This window comes from Falco biarmicus, chromosome 6 (genome assembly GCF_023638135.1).
Source record: "Falco biarmicus isolate bFalBia1 chromosome 6, bFalBia1.pri, whole genome shotgun sequence".
NCBI classification, from domain to species: domain Eukaryota; kingdom Metazoa; phylum Chordata; class Aves; order Falconiformes; family Falconidae; genus Falco; species Falco biarmicus.
In genome coordinates, this window is record NC_079293.1 from 38,793,646 (window position 1) to 38,811,051 (window position 17,406).

Here is a 17,406-nt window from a genome sequence, read left to right on the forward strand (position 1 = left end):
CTTTCTAAAAACCATTCAATGGAAATAAGTCTCCAAGTGATTTAAAGAAAACATAAATGACAAGCTGTTTCCTGTGTGTGACTGAGTCACATACAATGTGCACAATTAACAGGTGCAGGGTGGCAAACAGCGCTCAGCAGGCAATGCCGGGCAGGTTTCAGAGTCCTGAATGTTGAATGAGTCTCTTCTGTAGCACAGGGTTTGAAAGGATCGGCAAGATACTGAGCACCTTGGTATGTCTTCCATTCTCCTGTAAATTCTTGCTTCTGGATAAGCACCTTTTTTAACTTTGCAGGTTTTCTAGGGAGAGATGCAGACCTCATACTTGTTCTCTTCTTCTTCATGCTGAGAACACAGCTATAAGCTTTGGCTGGAGCTGTAGTGTCTGTATATAGATAGCTTCCTTGTTTGACTCAAAGATGAGATCCAGCCTAGCTCTTGCCTTTTAATCTGTTGCTGGGCTGGGCTGGCGTCTGGTGACGCATTGAGCTAAGCTGGCTGCAGCGAGTTAATAGAGAAGACGAAAGGTGTCAAACCCCTGCAGAATGGCTCAAGTACTTGCAGCGTCTGACCCATATCCTGAATGCTGAGAAAAAGATGATAAAGCTGCCTCACAAGAAATTACAGAAATTTTTCCTTAAAAAGGTAAAATGCCTTTTTTTTTTTTTGTTTGCTGCTTTGCTTGCTTTAATTAGGTTGATGACAAAGTTTGACAATTGCATTGTTTTCGTGCAGTCAGCCTTGTGATTTCTTTGCACAGAGATGCCTCAAACTGTTCTCCTGATGTAATGTTATCCTTGGCTTGTGGTTTGGGACATGATGAAAACCATCCAAAGCATACTACAGCAGCATGCTACATGGGTTAGTTTGATTACAGCTGCAGTTTACAGGTTCTGTCACTCTGTTGTGTTATTCTGCCTCTTAACCTTGCTCCTTGACTCTGAATCTGTCAAGCAATTTTAGTGTTTTCTAAGTTTTTTGCAGTATGAGAAAGAATGCTGTTCCTTGACTGGTGCTCATTTAAAAAAGGAGTTGATATTCAAAAATGATGTGCGTATATTTACATGTAGGCTGTATATTTGTAGTCTGTTTTCAAATACACCCTTGTAACTCAGAGATACAGTAACCTCTAATAGCAAACAGATATTTTCAATTAGAACAAGTAGTTTCAAACACAGGTTTTTAGTTTAAAACTGCCCCTAGATCATATTTTTCTGTCAAGAACTATACCTAGCTAGACATTGAGTGCTGTGGTAATTAGCTATCTGAAATAGCATCCTTTGTCTGCATTATCTATGAATCCCGTTTTGGCAACATATAAACATTTATCCCCTAGGTTATGAAAAAATATATGCTTTTTCCCCCTCCCCCTCTTTCTCATCTTGGCTACTCATACACACAGTTTATTAGTGGTTGATCAGAAGCACAATCTGTTTATTCTGGAGAGCATCTCAATTCTAGTGCAGGGTGCTCTCAGTTGTCAGTTGGAGTTTCACATTTTCACAATGCAGTATAACTTCACATGTATGGGATTTCATACTGATATCTGTAATATGCTGCCTCAAAATAAAATATTTGACTTGGTTGTATTCTTACTAAAACAATTTTAAAGGGGTGCAAGAGAAGACACTTGTGTTTCAGTGCAAGTTAGAATCTGGCACACAGTTCCCTAATTTTTGGCACCTTCACAGATGCAGATGGTTGGTTGTACCTCTTACTCTGGAGTAAGTTTCCAGCATTTAAATGTTGACATACTTATGCTGTTGAACTGCCCTTTTGGGGTTTCTTATGTTGACCGAAAATAATTTTCCCCTTTTGCTAAAGTATATACTCCCTACTGTCTGCAATATCTGATCAGATGGTCATATTTCCACTGGGATATAATAACAACTGTGGATTTTCTGTTATACTCTTGCATATAGGACTGAAAGCACCCAATTGATTAATGTGGGTTAAAGTGTGAGAGAAGATGAATTGTGCTAGATTTGGTTTTAATGTAATTGCTGAAAATGTATTTAAGCTACTGGTTTGAAGTGACGAAGCGAAGGTGGCTGCAACCAGGAAGGTGGTGAGCATAATTTAGCATGCAAATAGCAGTAGGTCATTCATAGTCTTGAGTCCCATAGCAACTTGCTGTCTCAAAAAGAGGTGTCTGTGTGGTGCCACACAACAGAGATATCAAATGGGATTGTGTATTTGCCTGTGTTGACAGTTCATGTTATTTCTCTGGAGGTGGAGGAGTATTTTCAGCAAACTATGCTTTTATTTGTGGTAATGTGTGAAACAAACTGGTAAAAACATCTGTAGTCCTTCTAAGAGTTATATGCTAGTTCCCTTTTTAGAGGCCTTTTTCTAAATGCTGGGAAGGGGAGGCACCACACAAGTGGCTAGATCCCGCCCTCTGCTACGTGTGCACACCTTGGACTCAAGTGAGTGCATGAATGTATTAGGAGGGAAACTTCACTCAGACTGGCCTTGTGCTTTGTTACAGTAGCCTATGTGATCCCAGATTCCCTGATTATACCAGTTAGTGCTGCAAATTTTTTTCCCTTCCTTCTTAATGGCTGTTGCATGCGAGCAGGCAGTGTTGTGGTTAAAAAAGAAAAATGTAATCTCCAGTAATTGGAAGATGAATTAGGTGAATGTCTTTGAGTGGTGGTTGGGAAGAATTAATGGATATTTTCTGGGTTATTTTGCTGTAATAGTCAGATATGGAATTAATCTAATAATTTCTTCCTTTACTTACATGGCCACTGTCACAGCCATAGCTTTTTGAAGCAAGTTTTGAAAAGGACCCATAGCTCCCACCTTTCTTTTGTGAATATAACTTTACAATTGTCTACTTGATGGCTAGCCTACCCAAATGTTGTTCAGATGTTGGTGCAATTAAGTCACTAAAAGAACATGCTTGTAACTTTGCATATGAAAGAATGCCCCAAATCGAGAAGTCCCTTAAAAAAGTAAGTATATCAGACTTGGGGATGGTCCTGTATTTTCTGGGAAAAAGTATCTGCTGAAGAACTACATTGAACTTGATTATTGCAGTGAACATCTTCTTCAGAGCTTACTCTTCAATATTATGTACTGAAGCAGCAGTGGAACATCTTATCAGATGTTAACGCAGCTTGCTATTTGTGTAGGCACCAGCAGCTCTTAGACAAGAAGTTCCTAAAAGAACTTTATTTCAGGACCAGCAAAAATTAGTTGGTAACAGTACATTTAACAATCTTGTTGACTACTGAACTTTGAAAGAAAGGACAGTTGCTTAACATGTGCTAGTGTCCTTTCATGTAAATTTATCTGTGCAGCAGGATTTCTTCTGAAAGCTTTGTCTGAAACAATCATGCAAAGGCAGAGAGAGGTTTCCTCCTACAGTGCAATAACATTGAAGTAGGATGCTTTACAAAATCAATATGCATAGAAAATTTAGTGTTGGAAGCTGTTTAAGGAATGGATATGAAAATTCCTGCTTGTAGTAAACTATAATTTAGTAACTGAGTCAGCAGGAAAGAAAAACTAGTTAAAAAACATTTTGAATGGCATTCTGGCAGAGGAAAATAGGTTTTTATTAAAAATGAGTAACTTAGAGTTTCACTGTTTAAGAACAAGATTTAATTTCTGCTGATAGGAGAAAAGTAGTTAAGCAAAACAAATTAAGGCTTCAGCCAATACGCTGTTTTATAGGGATCTGGTGCTGTAAATGCTGATTGTATGATTTCTTGAAATGTGTATATTCTTGGTAGCACTAAAAGGAAGGATTTTTAATTTTCTTCAGTGTTGTGAAAAATGATTTGGTAACAACTGCAGTATTGGCAGAATATTGCTCTGTTACAGCTTGTGATAAATGTCTCTGCCTTTTTCTCATTGCCACCAGTAGATGTTTCTGTCCTTCGGGAATGTGTGAGTGAGTCAAAGGATACAAAGGAGAGCAGAATGAAAAGATACATAGCATCAAAGGAGTCTGACAGTGCAGACCTCTTAGATGTCTCCCTGTACATTCACACATACGTGAGTCATACATATGGGCCAGGTATTTTGTGATCTTCTTAATGTTTCTGGTGTGTTTTCATATTTTATATAAAGCAATATTTTATACACATGTCTATAAGAGTAGCTTTCTTTGTCCTATGCATGCGTGTAGTCTGTTGTCTTCTGAGGGACCTAGGCAGCTTGTTGAGTTAAGGGGCTGCCATATCTTGATGCTGCCTGTCCACTTGGGGTGGAACCCTTTTGAATGGAAGGGTTTTCAAGTCCTTTCCTCCAATGTGCACATACCTCCTGTAATATTCACTGTCACAGTTCCTGTCCTTGGTGATGATGTTGGTGAGTACAGGGTCAGCCCTCGGGAGCATGGGGAACTCTAGCAGTGTTTAACTGACTTCTGTTTTACCACGCGACTGTTGCAGTGGGCCTGTGTGTTAAGATACTGAAACACGCCTGATCTGACAAACAGTCTACTTCTGTCACGACTGGGACATTGTTAGAAAAAGACAGGGATAGTCCTCTCCAAATATATTGGAGAGTGCAGAAGGAATGAGAATTAATTTGTGGACCTGCTTTGAATGAGTATGTGGGGGTTTTCTTGTGTGCTGTTTTCTAAATAACCCACTAATGGTGTGTGTGTGTGCATATGTATGGAGGGTTTTTTTCTGTATCTAGTGCAGAGAAGGTACAGGTTGGCTCAACTGTCAGCTGGAGCCAGCTTCCCTGGCTCAGTCTGTAAAGGCTGAGGAGTTTGGCTCATGAGGGCTCTGATTTTGTGGGTGCTGCTGGCCCATCGTGACCACTGATACTGCTTTGTCTCATAAGTAAATGCTAATGAATCTTCATTTTCCTATTGTGAAGACTAAGAGGAAAGCAAAATTACTTCAGCTTGGCAGTTGTAGGGATGCTGTTGAAGCCAGGTGCAGAAAAGGAGTCTTCCCATTTATTGTCCCCTTGCGCTGCCTCAGACTGACTGCTAAGCTGCCCAGAGCTGCTGTGGTCTGGGACCAGCAAAGCTGCTGGCGGGGTATGAGGGTGACAGGAGACTCTAAGTATGAAGACCTGGGGCTAGTCAAGCCAGGCATCTTCCCTGTGTGGCAAGGGGAGGAGAACAGGTTGGAGCTGGGACACCAGGTCAGGGGCAGAGCTCTGGAAAGCCAGCCTTGTGTGACTGCTGCAGCTACTGGAGGGATGGGGCGGGATGGGGCCGGCTGGAGAGGGCTCTGTTGCTTGTGCATGGCGTGGGGCCAGCTGCTGCCCTGCCACCTCTACCCTGCATTTTGCAACAACATCCCCCTGCCTCTCTGGGGCTGTGGTGTAGGTGGGATTGGGCAGGGGGAAGACTTTTGCCGCATACATCAGCCTGTTCCCCAGGTGAGCACCTGCTTTGCTTGTGCCTAGAGTTGACCCCAATGCTGTATTGTCTTCCAGCTGTAAACTGGTGTTAAAAAATAACTGTAATCTTTTGAAGATGTGGTGTTAACTGCAAGTCTGTGGATGTCTTTGCAAGGAACCTTGCTGAAAATTGTACTCTAGAAAAAATGTAATTAATTCTAATAATTTAGACCCCTGAAGTCTAGACCAGGTGATGGCCAGGCATGCCCCTTTGAGCGAGCGATCGCACACAGAGAAACCACTGTCAGAGTAACTCCTGAAGCAGCAGTTTTCTGAGGGGATGAAAGAGGAAACAACTGGATGTTATTTCTGGCTGGACTTAAAAAGAAAAGTTGCAGGCAGGAGCAGTCTAGGCCTGTCATCCTTGGTCATTTGAAAAGGCTTACCTACTGAAGGTTCAGAAGGCAAAGTCTTGGACCTGCCTGCATGATGGTGGCAGGAATTAGGGCTCTTTGAGCTTTTCAATCCCATCTTGTTACTGCAGTGAGTGGTAGCTGTGTGTTTTGTTGGTAGTCTGTTTTGAAAAATTGCAGGGGAAGCTTTCTAAAGCATGCAAGTCTCACATGCTTTTGCAGATGTGTTTCCTGTAGCTGAAGCACTGTGTTCACTTCTTGGTAACATGTCAACATGGAATGAAGTGGACTGCTCACAAAAAAAAGAGGGAGCTTCCCTTCTGGTCAAGGCCAAGGCTTTTAAAAGGCCAGCAATAAAATTCCGAGTTTAATAATGGCTACAGTTGTATCTTACAACACATATAATATACACAGCTAACTGGCCTTTCATGTATAAAACACTATACAGCTTTTGCATGTTGCAACCAAAAAGTTTTATTCCCTGTATAAAAAGGAGTAAAAAGTTTGAATATAAAGCACTCTTAAACTTAAATTGCTTGATTACTTTCAAAATTACACTGGGAGCTAATCTTTACACTTAAAGGATTATATTCTGTTCTTTCCCCATGCAAGAAGACTGGTATGTATTTTCTGCCCTCTGTATTGGTAACTGGATTGCAAAACAGTGTTGCATTTGAGGGAAGTGGGGGAAGGATTTGCTTCTGAGCTAAGCAACATACATATTTTTCTTCTCACCTTATTCTCAGAAATAGCTGAACCAGTCAAGCTTGAAAGTTTGCAAAAGAATTGAGCCCGAGGCAGTCTTCTGGCATGGAATACTTCAGTCTAAATAGATTTGATTTGGCAGAAACAGGAACAATTGAAGCATAGTTCTGTGATGGGGATGTGTCAGCAAATTCAACAAGAGGTGGTGCTCGTGGAGGTGGCATGGGAGGCACAATACTGAGGGAGAACACAATTCAGCTGTTGGGAGATGGTCTTCACACACACACGTGCACACGCAGCCCAAACCTGTGTCTTGAGCAATGCCATGCCCAGTTCTGCGAGCACAACTTGAAAGTGTCTACTTATGCAGACCTCTACTATGCCAGTAGACAGCTATGGCTATCCAAGGGTTGTGTAACTGGATTACAGGTCTGATGCAAACGAAGATTAAACCCAATCTGAGAATTTGTTGTATGTGGTGAATGTGCCTCAGTGCAGCCTGGGTGGAGTTGTGTTGGCATGTCATTTGCTACAGGTGATATGGCAAACATTTCAAGGTCTAGAAACACCAGGGATGTGTATGGACAAGAAACTTTTTATTGCTATATTTGAAGCATTGGAAAAATGGGTTGCTTTTCAACTGTCGTGATGCCCCTAATGAGAGGTTTGGATAGAACAGCAGTAGTTATGTGCAACAGACTTGCATTTTATGTGAAAACTCCCTGAATCTCTGATATGAATTAAGGAAGTGTTTAAGTGTTATGAATTAAGGAAGGCAGTTGTGTTTTCCTGAGCCTCAAATGCTGGATGAGCCGGATCCATGGCTCTTTACTGCCAGTTTACTGGCAGGCTTCCTTCCCCCTGTTTACCAAAAAAACCAAAAAACAACCGAGAAACAATTAAAACAATAGACAACAAAAAAACTCCAAAACAAAAATTAATTAAAAAAAGAAACAAAACCTACAAATGAAAAATCTGACAGTGATGCTGGAGGACCTGTGGAAGAGACAGCAAATTCCTACCTCCTACACATATTTGTTGCCCTCCTACAAAATTGCTTATGTGGAGCCTAACACTGTCTTAATGCTTCAATAAACTGTCGATCAAGTGTGATGCAGACCTTGGTAGCATTTCAAGAAAAGTTGTATTGTTTTGGCCAAGTAAACACCCTGGGGGACTGTAACTGCTACCAGATCTCTGCCTTCAGCCTGCTGCAGCCTCTCCGTGTTCTTTGCAGCACGGCTCAGGCTGTGCTGCTGGCCCGCCACCTGCCTCGCCTGGCTCCACAAGACATCTCCCCTGGCCGTGACCCACCATCAGCTGCCGAGGACCACTGGGGAGAGTGACACCTTCTGCGTGGAGGTGTGAGTGTGCTCTCAGTGGACGGTGCTTTTGCCTCCCTGGCTGAGGATGAAGGACTGCTTGAACTGTTCTGAAGTTTACATGTCTACAGTGTGTCACCAGCAGGCTCTTCAGTAGTGCTGGGCAGGCTGTGGAATAGGGTCTTACTGAGGAACGCTGCCTGGGGCTTCAAGATGGGAAGAGGCACTGACAAGGATTGAAGAAAGGAATGGGGATTTTCCATCTAACCTTTGTAAAATCAATGTGAATTTTCTTGCTGTTGCTAACTTTGTATGTCTAGTAAGTATATCTTGTAATTTGTTATCTAGTTTAAAGAACTGATAGGTTAAGAGACTACCTGAAACACCATTGTAAGATTAAATAAAAGGAAATCAACAGAAAAGAACTGTGTGCGTCACACACTAAGCTTTGTCTTATGTAGGTGTGTGCTAGAAGAACATGAAATGTTCTCCCTAAATCCTTTTTGTGCAGGGGTGACATCTCCCCTGGAGTGCAGGACAGTAGTAAGATCTTCAAGATTAGTTGCTATAACAACTACTGCCTGAGGGCCTGGTGCTGTGTGTGGAAAATGCAAGGCTTCACTCTTTTATGAAGCTTCCTAGTACTGGGGAGTTCTTTGTACTCCACAGTGATTTCTTGAAATGTGCGGTCAAACCAAAATTGAAGTTCAGGGGGAGAGGTACGGTATATCATAGCTTTCTCTCCCCCTTCTCTTCTCCAACGTGTTTCTCTCCTTTATTAACACATTGCTTGACATTGTGCAGTGTCTCTCAGAGAGATGGTATGACTAATCCACTGTTAGTTCATAAATGTCCTCACCCAAAATACCTTTTTTTCTTTTGGCTGGAAGCAAGTGGTTGCTCTGTTCACAAGGATCTTGCCACTGGCATTTGGGGAAATACCTTGAGGCCTCGAATATGTCCCTGGACTCTGTGTTGGGGCAAATGCTAGTGTTGTAAACCCTTTAAATAACAAATCTCTTCTGAGTTTTGGAAAGGAGCTCCCTGAGCGGCTGACTCCTGGCCGTACTCTGCTGCCTGCTGCTTGCCTCCAAGGGCACCCACGAATTAACTTTTACTGGCAAAGGTGCAGGAAGACGGATGTGTATTTGGTTTTTAAAGCAAAATCGATGCTGTTTGAGGCTTGCTACTATGAATATGCTTTGAATCTCAAAAAAAGAGAAACTTGTGGGAGCTGATGAATTAGTGGTCTGAAAAGGGCTAATGTGCCCTGTCTGCTCAGCTACACAGCTGGAGGGAATTATCCCCCAGTGTGTGGTGGGTGTGTGATTGTCTTCTGAAAGGATCTTCCAAATGTCTGTGTGTGATATGGGATGAAAGTATAGGGCTCAGGAAACTATTGGATAAGAACTGGTTTAAATTAAAATAACTGGTTTAAAAAGAACTGGGGTAAACTCCCTAGTTCACTTAGTTTTGGTATGTTGAAACAGTGGGGAAAATATGAATTCTTAGTGCCTGTGACACAGCACACTGATCAAGTGTAACTATACTGTAGTTGCTAGAGGTATCTCTGGAAAACAGCTGACACTGCTTTCAGATCAAGACTACGTTCTCTGTACTTCTCTGTAGTTCATTTTTTTTTCTTCCTGTGAGAGTATATGTGGCTTTCTGTTAAGAAAGGCTTTTTTTGGTTTTGTTTTGTTTCTATTAATGACCCTTAACAGTGGTGATCTTCAGGTCAACTTATTGCAGCTTTTGCACGCTACTCTAGCTGATGTGGTACATAATGCTGGAGACTGGATTTGTTGCAGAGGATGCTGCACAGAATTCAGCATGGCTGATGTCTTTTAGTCTGCAGTGCATTGTACCTAATTCTGCACCTGCTATAGCACTTTTAGAATAGCCCTACAGCATAAAGGGCTATCCCCCTCTAGCTCCCACGGATACAAAGGCCAGAGGTAACGGCAGTTCACATACTGTTAAGGATTGCTGTTCCTGCAGCTTGGCTGTTCCTGCCCTAGGTTTTGATTTACCCCTTAATTCTCCCTTTGAGCCAGTCCCACACTGTTCACTCCCCTAACACTTCACTGAGAGCTAGTGGGGACTCATGATGAGGTGACAGTTGAAAGGAGCATGGTGAAGGAGCAGAACTGTGTATGAGGAAGTGCTCAGTCTTGGTATGCAGGGAACTGAGTCAGATCGGAGTCATCCCCATGTTCTGTGGGGCCACAGAAATGTGACACGGGAGTGGAGTCTGTCTGCAGAGTTGTTAGCTCAGCAGCCTTTGTGGGGACAAAGCTGGTGTGAAAGAATTGATCCACATTCCTCCCACTTACCCTGCACTTTTTTTTTTTTTTTTCTGTAGCCTGTTATCCGAGCTTAATGTATGTACTACGTTTGTATTGCCTTTTAAAAAAACCCCAAATGTATTACAGGTTGGAAACTCTTAGTAGAAAAGTCATTGTTAGAAATATGTAGCCCTGGCAGAGGAGTGTGAGGCAGAAAGTGATGTTTATGTGAAAGATGCTTGAAATATATTATTTATTCTCTAAAGCTGTAATTTTTAAGGAAATATAGACTTTTGGTTCAAAGATGATGATGGGTTTTTTAGGGGTTTTGCTTTCTGATCCACCAAGTGATTTTTCTTGAGGCAGTTTTTTTGCCTAGTTTTGCTCATGCATTCAGAGGAGTGCATATTTCTCCATGAGGTCTGGCAGCACTCTGTGTTGGCTTTAGTCAGTTCATACTTTCTGCACAGGTAGTATCCTAGGTCCTTTGTTTTAACAAGACCTTGTAATGATAAATATCATCTTCTTGCCCTGGAAATCAGAGCTTTCTCCCAAATGTCTTGATGTTCAGTGGTTCCCATCAGGTACTTTTCCCTGCATGGAGACCTGTCTGTCAGAGAATGTAGTTGTAAGTGCTTTGTGCCCTGTAGTCATTCAGATTATTTATCCTTTGCTGAACTACAAAGCTCATGATGTATTTTAGACAGGAGAATGAGTTACCAGCTTCAGAAACAATTTGTGAGTATCTCGTGTGAGCAAGTTGATTTCCTTCCAGCACTACCATTTTCTTCACAGGTATCTTGAATAGCAGTTAGAAATATGGCTCGCCCTCCCCACACCCCCCACACCCCCCCTCCGGCACACACAGACACTTTTTTGCTGTTCCATTTCCTAGCTGACTTTATGGCGTATTTCTTTCAAAGCTTCAGTCTGTTATACTTGATTTCTCTTTATCTTGATCTGCTTTAGAAAAAGATCTTCAATTTTATAAAGCAATAAACTGCTAATAGCATAGTTCAGTGAATCATGGATTTGCCTGACAATAGCCTTAGAGGTTTATTAATGCCAGGGCAAAATAAAACATTCTCAATTGCCTTTGAGCCCTTTTACTTGTGCTACCTCCTCTCTAGTTTTCTTTCTTTGTTGTTTTGTTGTTTGTTTTTTTTAACTTTAGGATCACAGTCTCTATTCTAATTCAATGGTGGTTGTATGATGAGTTCTATAATGTAAAAGCTTCAGAGCTGCAACACCCACCTTGTCACTGGCTATGAGTTAGTGGCCCAGATTCTTTCCTGTGCCATGTACTGGGATGCTGGGAAGTCCTTCATTAATTTGATGGTACTTGATACAACATATGTGAGCATTTCAATGCTTTAGCCTCCTAACGCTGCACCCGATGGACGGTACAGGCCACAGAGCTATTCTTGCAGAGGCTTCAACAACTTCCTTCCTATTCTTACTGTTCATGTATTTCTTCAGCTATCTCTTTGGTTACACCTAGTTCTGTACATCCATCAGAAATGAACCCAAATTTGTACTGTAGATCTATACAGGTATTTGCAGAACTTGTTGAATAAACTGGGGCAGACTGGGGAGGCAAGAAGAGAAAGAACTTCAACTGCTGCCAGGTGTTTAAACATAGTAATCTTGCACATCTGCACTTAAAATGTAAGTATACATGTTACTAGATGTAAGCTAAATAGTTTGCAGGGTAAGAATGTGGACATGTAGAAATACAAAAATAAACCTTGCAGGTTAATTTGTATCTAACACATGCAATACCATTTGAGAGCTATCTGTAACTGGTGCAGTAAGATGGCTACTTCCACCAAGTTGCAAGTCCAGGGTAACTACTTTTGAAGTTTTTGATAGTAACTGTGTCTACTCAGTAGTTGGCAACATGCCTGGAGGCTCAGATCCTTAAATACCATTGATGCCTTTGTGCTTACCCAGAAATTTTGAGATGTACAAACAGTGGAGTAATTGCTGGTCTTGCAGTAAAGCAATGTTAAGTTCACTTACTTTTTTATAAGGGTTGTGGAAACCCAAACGAAATGCAAGGAATTAGGACAGTGGGCTGCAAGAGAGAATATTTGGATGCTGTTGCTAGCTCTGTTCTGTTATTTTGGTTGAATGTTTCTGCATCCTGGGCCACAACATCCCTAACTTGTAGCTTGTGGTAGTTTTATTTTTCTGAAATGACTTATAGGCAAAACTGTGAAAGAATAGTTCTTCTTGTTTTAAAGTTTTCCCCTTCTCAATTCCCGGGTTATTTTTTTCATGTCTCTTCCCTAGGTGAGATTTGGGAATGTGATGTAAGCAGCATTTTCCAAACTGCATTCAAAGTCAGGTTCTCTGAATGTTGTAAGGTTCAGTCTTTCTATGTGTTGCTGAATAGCTACTCTTTTGTGTGCAGTGAACATGGATGTTGTAGCATTACTGTTTTGGCAAAATGTTTTTGTCAAAGTCCAAACAACTTTCTCTTGCAATCACTCAGTATTAAAGCCTTTCTACTAGTTCAGGTGGAACTCGACTCCTTAACTACATTTTTGCTTGTCTTGAGATGTAGACTATTTTGGAAAAAATAGTTTCTTCGAGCTTCTCTTTAAGGAGAAACTTCACTCCCCTGCTGAATCTAAGACATTTCAAACTGAATATTTTCATGTGTTTCACCTTAAAGAAAAACTAGTGGTTGAGCACGGAGACTTTTCTGTCAAGTTTATTGCACCTTCTCCTTGCACTGCATTCAAAAGGTGCCGTTTTGAAAAACAAGACTCCTTTTTCATCACTTAAATGACTTTAACCTCTTTCTCTGCTGAATGCTCAAGTTGTCTCCTGTTTGCCAGCACCATCCCTGCATTGTTTGCCTTGTTTTTGAGTGATTTCCCATTTGTTTTATCTGTATGCAGGATTCGGCACTGTAGCTAATGGTGCAGCACACATGCTGTGCACAGTCTGCTGCAGGCACAAGCCATCCTTCCTGTTAGTAACTACTCCAGCATTCCAAATGTTGTTCAGGCCAAGTTAATTTTTCTCCCCCTTTTGCCAATGTGATCTCTCTCTGTCTTTGCCTTTTCATTTTAATTAGTGTGGTCTTCCAGTTCTGTAGTTGCATCCCCTTGAATCTGGGTATCAGGTGTCTGTGCAGTAGATATATTCCATACATATTTCTGCATGTTCAGCTGTAATTTTTTGCTTGCCATATTGAGTCCAGCAGGTATTAACAGGGACATGTCATGTTCAACAAGATCTCCAAAAAGTGGGTGAGCTGGGATACACACTAGGATTAGGGGACAGAAGGTTATAAGTGTGTCTTTTTTTTTTTTTTTTTAATTGTATTGAAATCAGAGATGTTTATGCAATCTTTAAAACTTAAAGGGAAGCAGGCAGTGTTGAGGGAAAAGCAAATATTAATATGTCTTTAATGGCCGTCTCACAAGGAAATTAGTCTTGAAATGGATTGCCAGTGCTTTTCTACATTACAATACTACAATCTGATAGGATGTGGAAATGTTATCAAAAAATATATTTATCTTGACTGTGGCTAGCTTTCTCTTCTTTTATCATACAATTTTATACTGAAATTTCTTGCTTTGCTCTCAGGATTCAAGTATTTCTCAGCTCTACTTTCAGAGAAGTAAACTGTAGCAGGAGCCATGCAATTATATTATATGATTCCCCCTGGCCCCTGCACTTTTCTGAGTATTGCAGTTAAAGGAACAATGAATGGACTTTACTGTGGCTTTTTACTTATCTCTTTCTTTGGAATTTGGACTTGCCTTGGTGCCTTTTTTCCCTGTGCTAGATTATTTATTCCCCTCCCCATTATGCTGCACTATACTTCTCACTTCTGAAAAATTGCCATAATAAAATACCTACAGGCATCTTAATATATATTTCTTTTCTAAGTGATCATTTTTCTTTTCTTCTCAATCCATTGCTTGATGTTCTAAATGAGCCTCTACAAGCCAAGTGATAGACATATAAAGAGTCTTCTGTATGGAAGTTATTCTCATCCCAAACTGGTTTAAAATTGTTGGATGTTCTCTGCATTATAACAATATAAATATAGTGGTGAGTCATTCAAGTTACCAAGATAAGAAATTAATCTAGATTTTCAAAATAAAGCTTTTGTATGAGCTTACTTGTTTGGTATAGTTCTTGGAAATATCTGCAAGGTGTTGATACTGTATTTCTGTGGAAGGATAATGCAGCAAGCAAATAATTCTGTTTCTTCATGACCGAATGTCGATAGGATCTCGTTCCCTTTTATTATCCTCTTCCTAGTCTGTCACTTTGATAGTTATACTGTTTTCCTCCTCCCTCAAGGATAAAGGAAAGCCCTGTTAAAAAAATAATAATAAAAGCACAAGCTTTCTCAGCTGCTTGCTCAATATAAGCAACCTGCAAGTCTGGAAGATAAAGGTGCGTTTACATAGACTGAAATGGCCAAGGCCACTGCTGCAGATACTCTAGCTTTTCCTTAAGCTTTTTAATAAACAGGAAAATGAATGCTTACTTAAATTTCATCTCAACGGGATTATCTTTGGAGGTTTTAACAGAATGCATTGTTCAGCTCTGAAAACCAAGGAGGTCTTGCAGCCACCGGAGCCCTTTTTGTTTTGTTGCCTCCTCCCCAAAGAAGAGTCAGTTAACACGGGAAGGCATCCGCTGTGTGCCACTTCTGAGTCTGGAGGGAGACAGAGTGATCTTAGTGCAAGACTAACAACTGTTGTAATCAGAAGGAAAACTGACTAGAAATGTCTAAAGATATTTTCTTGACACTGCTTCAGGGGATCGGAGTTGGTTTTGTTTAACAGAAGACAATAGATGGTGCAAGCTTGTGCAGGGAAAAATGGAAAGCATCTATGAAAGCATTAAAAAAGTAGAAGTGCCTATCAATTTGACGAGCTGTGGATTGCCATGGCTATGTGCACCTATGTATGTACGCACGCATTCATAAGCAATATTGTGAGTAGGCAGAACTGTACACTGAGAATTGAACCTCTAGTATTGATTTGTCTGAATTGCCTGACAGGGTGAAACTGTGAACATTCTCATTTATTTGGGAGAGAACTAGCAACAAGTGCAGGTGGGTGACAATATCTAGTTGTGAAAACAATCTTCCCTCAATAGAGGAAGAAAACATGTAGCAGCAGTAACATTGTTAAAAAAATCCCAAACCACCAAACAACAAAAAAAACCAAGCAAAAAGAGGAAGGGGAGGGATAAAACCCCAAAGCAAACACAAGCAACAAAAGCCCCACCAGACCTTAGAAGTTCCTTTATTTTCCCTGGAAGTCTCACAATTGCCTAGTGCTTCGCTTTTGGACAAAAGCTGTCACTTCAGTATTGCAGCTTTTGGGGTAATAATAGGCTGCGTTGTTCACTGAATGACACACAACCTTTGTAAGGATAGCTGAAGATGGCAGTAAGAGACCTGTTGATTTTTATTTTTATTTTTTTTAAAAAAACCAATAATTACAGAAGAAACTGTGGTAAACCTGAAGAAGTTTTCTTTGTTTTGATCTTTGTCTTCCTGTTTGATGTTGGAATAGAGTGCAGGTTTAACTCTTTTCACCTTGAATGGCCTTCTGGTTTATCACATTTAACTTTACATAAAAGGAGTGGGTTTTAAATAACCTTATCCCATTAAAGGTTGCAGGTAAAATCTCCATATTATCTGACTGTAGTGAGAAAGAAAGATTCAGGAGAGTAACCTGCTTGATCTGAAGAGAAGCCCTGCTTCTACAGATGGGTGTGCAGCTGTGTTTGCCCACTTAAGTAAGTTCAGGCTAACAGAAATGATGATTTTCCCTAGCTGCTAAACAGATTACTTGCTGCCAATGCGCTTCTGTTGCGGAACATTTCTGAGTGGCCAAAGAGTCAACTGTTGCAGATGATAAAGTTGGTTACCCAAGGCAGATGTATGTCTTGATCCTCATGTATGTGTTGCGCTAAATTTGACAACAATAACTATTTGCTAACGGCTTTTATTTGGCTGCACAGCAGGTGCAGCTGGTGTTTGTCATGTGTCTGTGTCTAAGCTTTGAATTTCGTTTTTGGTAAGTTGCAGTGGGAAAGCTGGCAATGTAGGATGGCAGAGGTTAAGGAAAGGGTAACAAACTTATGCTATTAAGGCCATGCAGTTACTTAAGAGAAAGTTAAGGAAAAGGGTAAGACTCTTCTAGTACTTTTTTTCCTCTCCTTTAAACTATTTTGGGGAAGAGCTTGCCTGCAAGGCTGGCTCCTGAATTAAGCAATGTCAGCCTGTATCGGTGGACTTTGTACCAAAAACCAGTGTTAAATTAGTAAAGCATTTCTGGATTTTTCTCCTCCTTACTCCACTATACACACAAATTTGTTGGAAGAAATGGAGGGTGAATTCTCATATTTCATGCTCAGTATTCAAAACTTAAAGCTTTTCCTCCCAACATTCATCAAAATTTGGCACAATCCTGAAATGTAAGGCACTTCCATGAGACACCAGGGAAATAAAAAGTGACAGAAGGTGTCAAAGCTGAATGTTGCTATTTTTGGAAAACTGTTGTAAATATTTAATTTTTACACTGTCAACGTCTTTTGTCAGGAGAACATAGATTCAGTGTGGTAATCAAATCTCAACTTAGAGCTACCGTGGAAAAAAGAAGAAAGTCAATGTACAGTCACAGGCTCTGATGGAAACTTTACACAAGCTTCTCGTGTGACTCAGCAGCAACCTGTCACGAGCATTTTAGCAGTTCTCCCTCCCGTTAGACTCCAGCATGCTGCTTTCTGCTTCGGATCAGGGTGGGTGCAGTTGTGGGCTCTGAAGCTGGTACGCTGGGGAAAAAGAAATCTCTTGTTTACCCGTTAACATTTGATCCGATCACTCATTCAGCATTACCAGTAGCAAACAGTAGTTGCTTGGTGTGCCCTGTGTGTGCATATGTGAATATTGAAAGCTGTTCTGCTGTTTGGTGCCTGCCTTTAGGAAGGGAGGGTGAAGGAGTATAATTGATGCTCCCCTTGGACAGCCCTGAAGCCAACGAGGCTGCATGAGCAACCAGCCTCATGGGCAGAGAAGGTGCAGAACGCCAGCAGCCTACTAAATAAAATATGCCCGAGTCCTGGTTCTGTCCATCGTTTCCATGGCAGCATGGGACACTGTGGCCAGATGCAGCTGAGCAAACTGGCAGTCTCCAACCTGGCTAATGACTCTTGGCAGGTTTGCCAAGGTGGTGAAGGGGGGAACCTCCCCACTGGGCTTGCTGGGCAGCAGTGCCTCTCATGGAAACTGCTAGAATTTATAGAAATCAAAGTCCATCAGAGAGGAGAGGTAGAAGACAGTGAGAAGAAGGCAGAAGAGCCGTCAGAGAC

The 17,406-nt window shown here is 41.1% G+C and overlaps 1 protein-coding gene across 2 annotated transcripts in view; it reads left to right on the forward strand.

Moving 5' to 3' along the window:
• Nucleotides 1-17,406, forward strand: part of RPS6KA2 (ribosomal protein S6 kinase A2) — a 321,508-nt gene that overhangs the window by 35,997 nt on the left and 268,105 nt on the right. Inside the window, exon 1 of one of the 2 annotated variants that reach the window (XM_056344107.1) lies at nt 501-645. The exons of the other annotated variant lie outside the window; for it this stretch is intronic. Coding sequence (XP_056200082.1) covers nt 598-645 — 48 coding nt within the window. The 5' untranslated portion in view covers nt 501-597. Of the gene's footprint in view, nt 1-500; nt 646-17,406 lie in introns of those variants that run through there. 2 annotated transcript variants of the gene reach the window in all.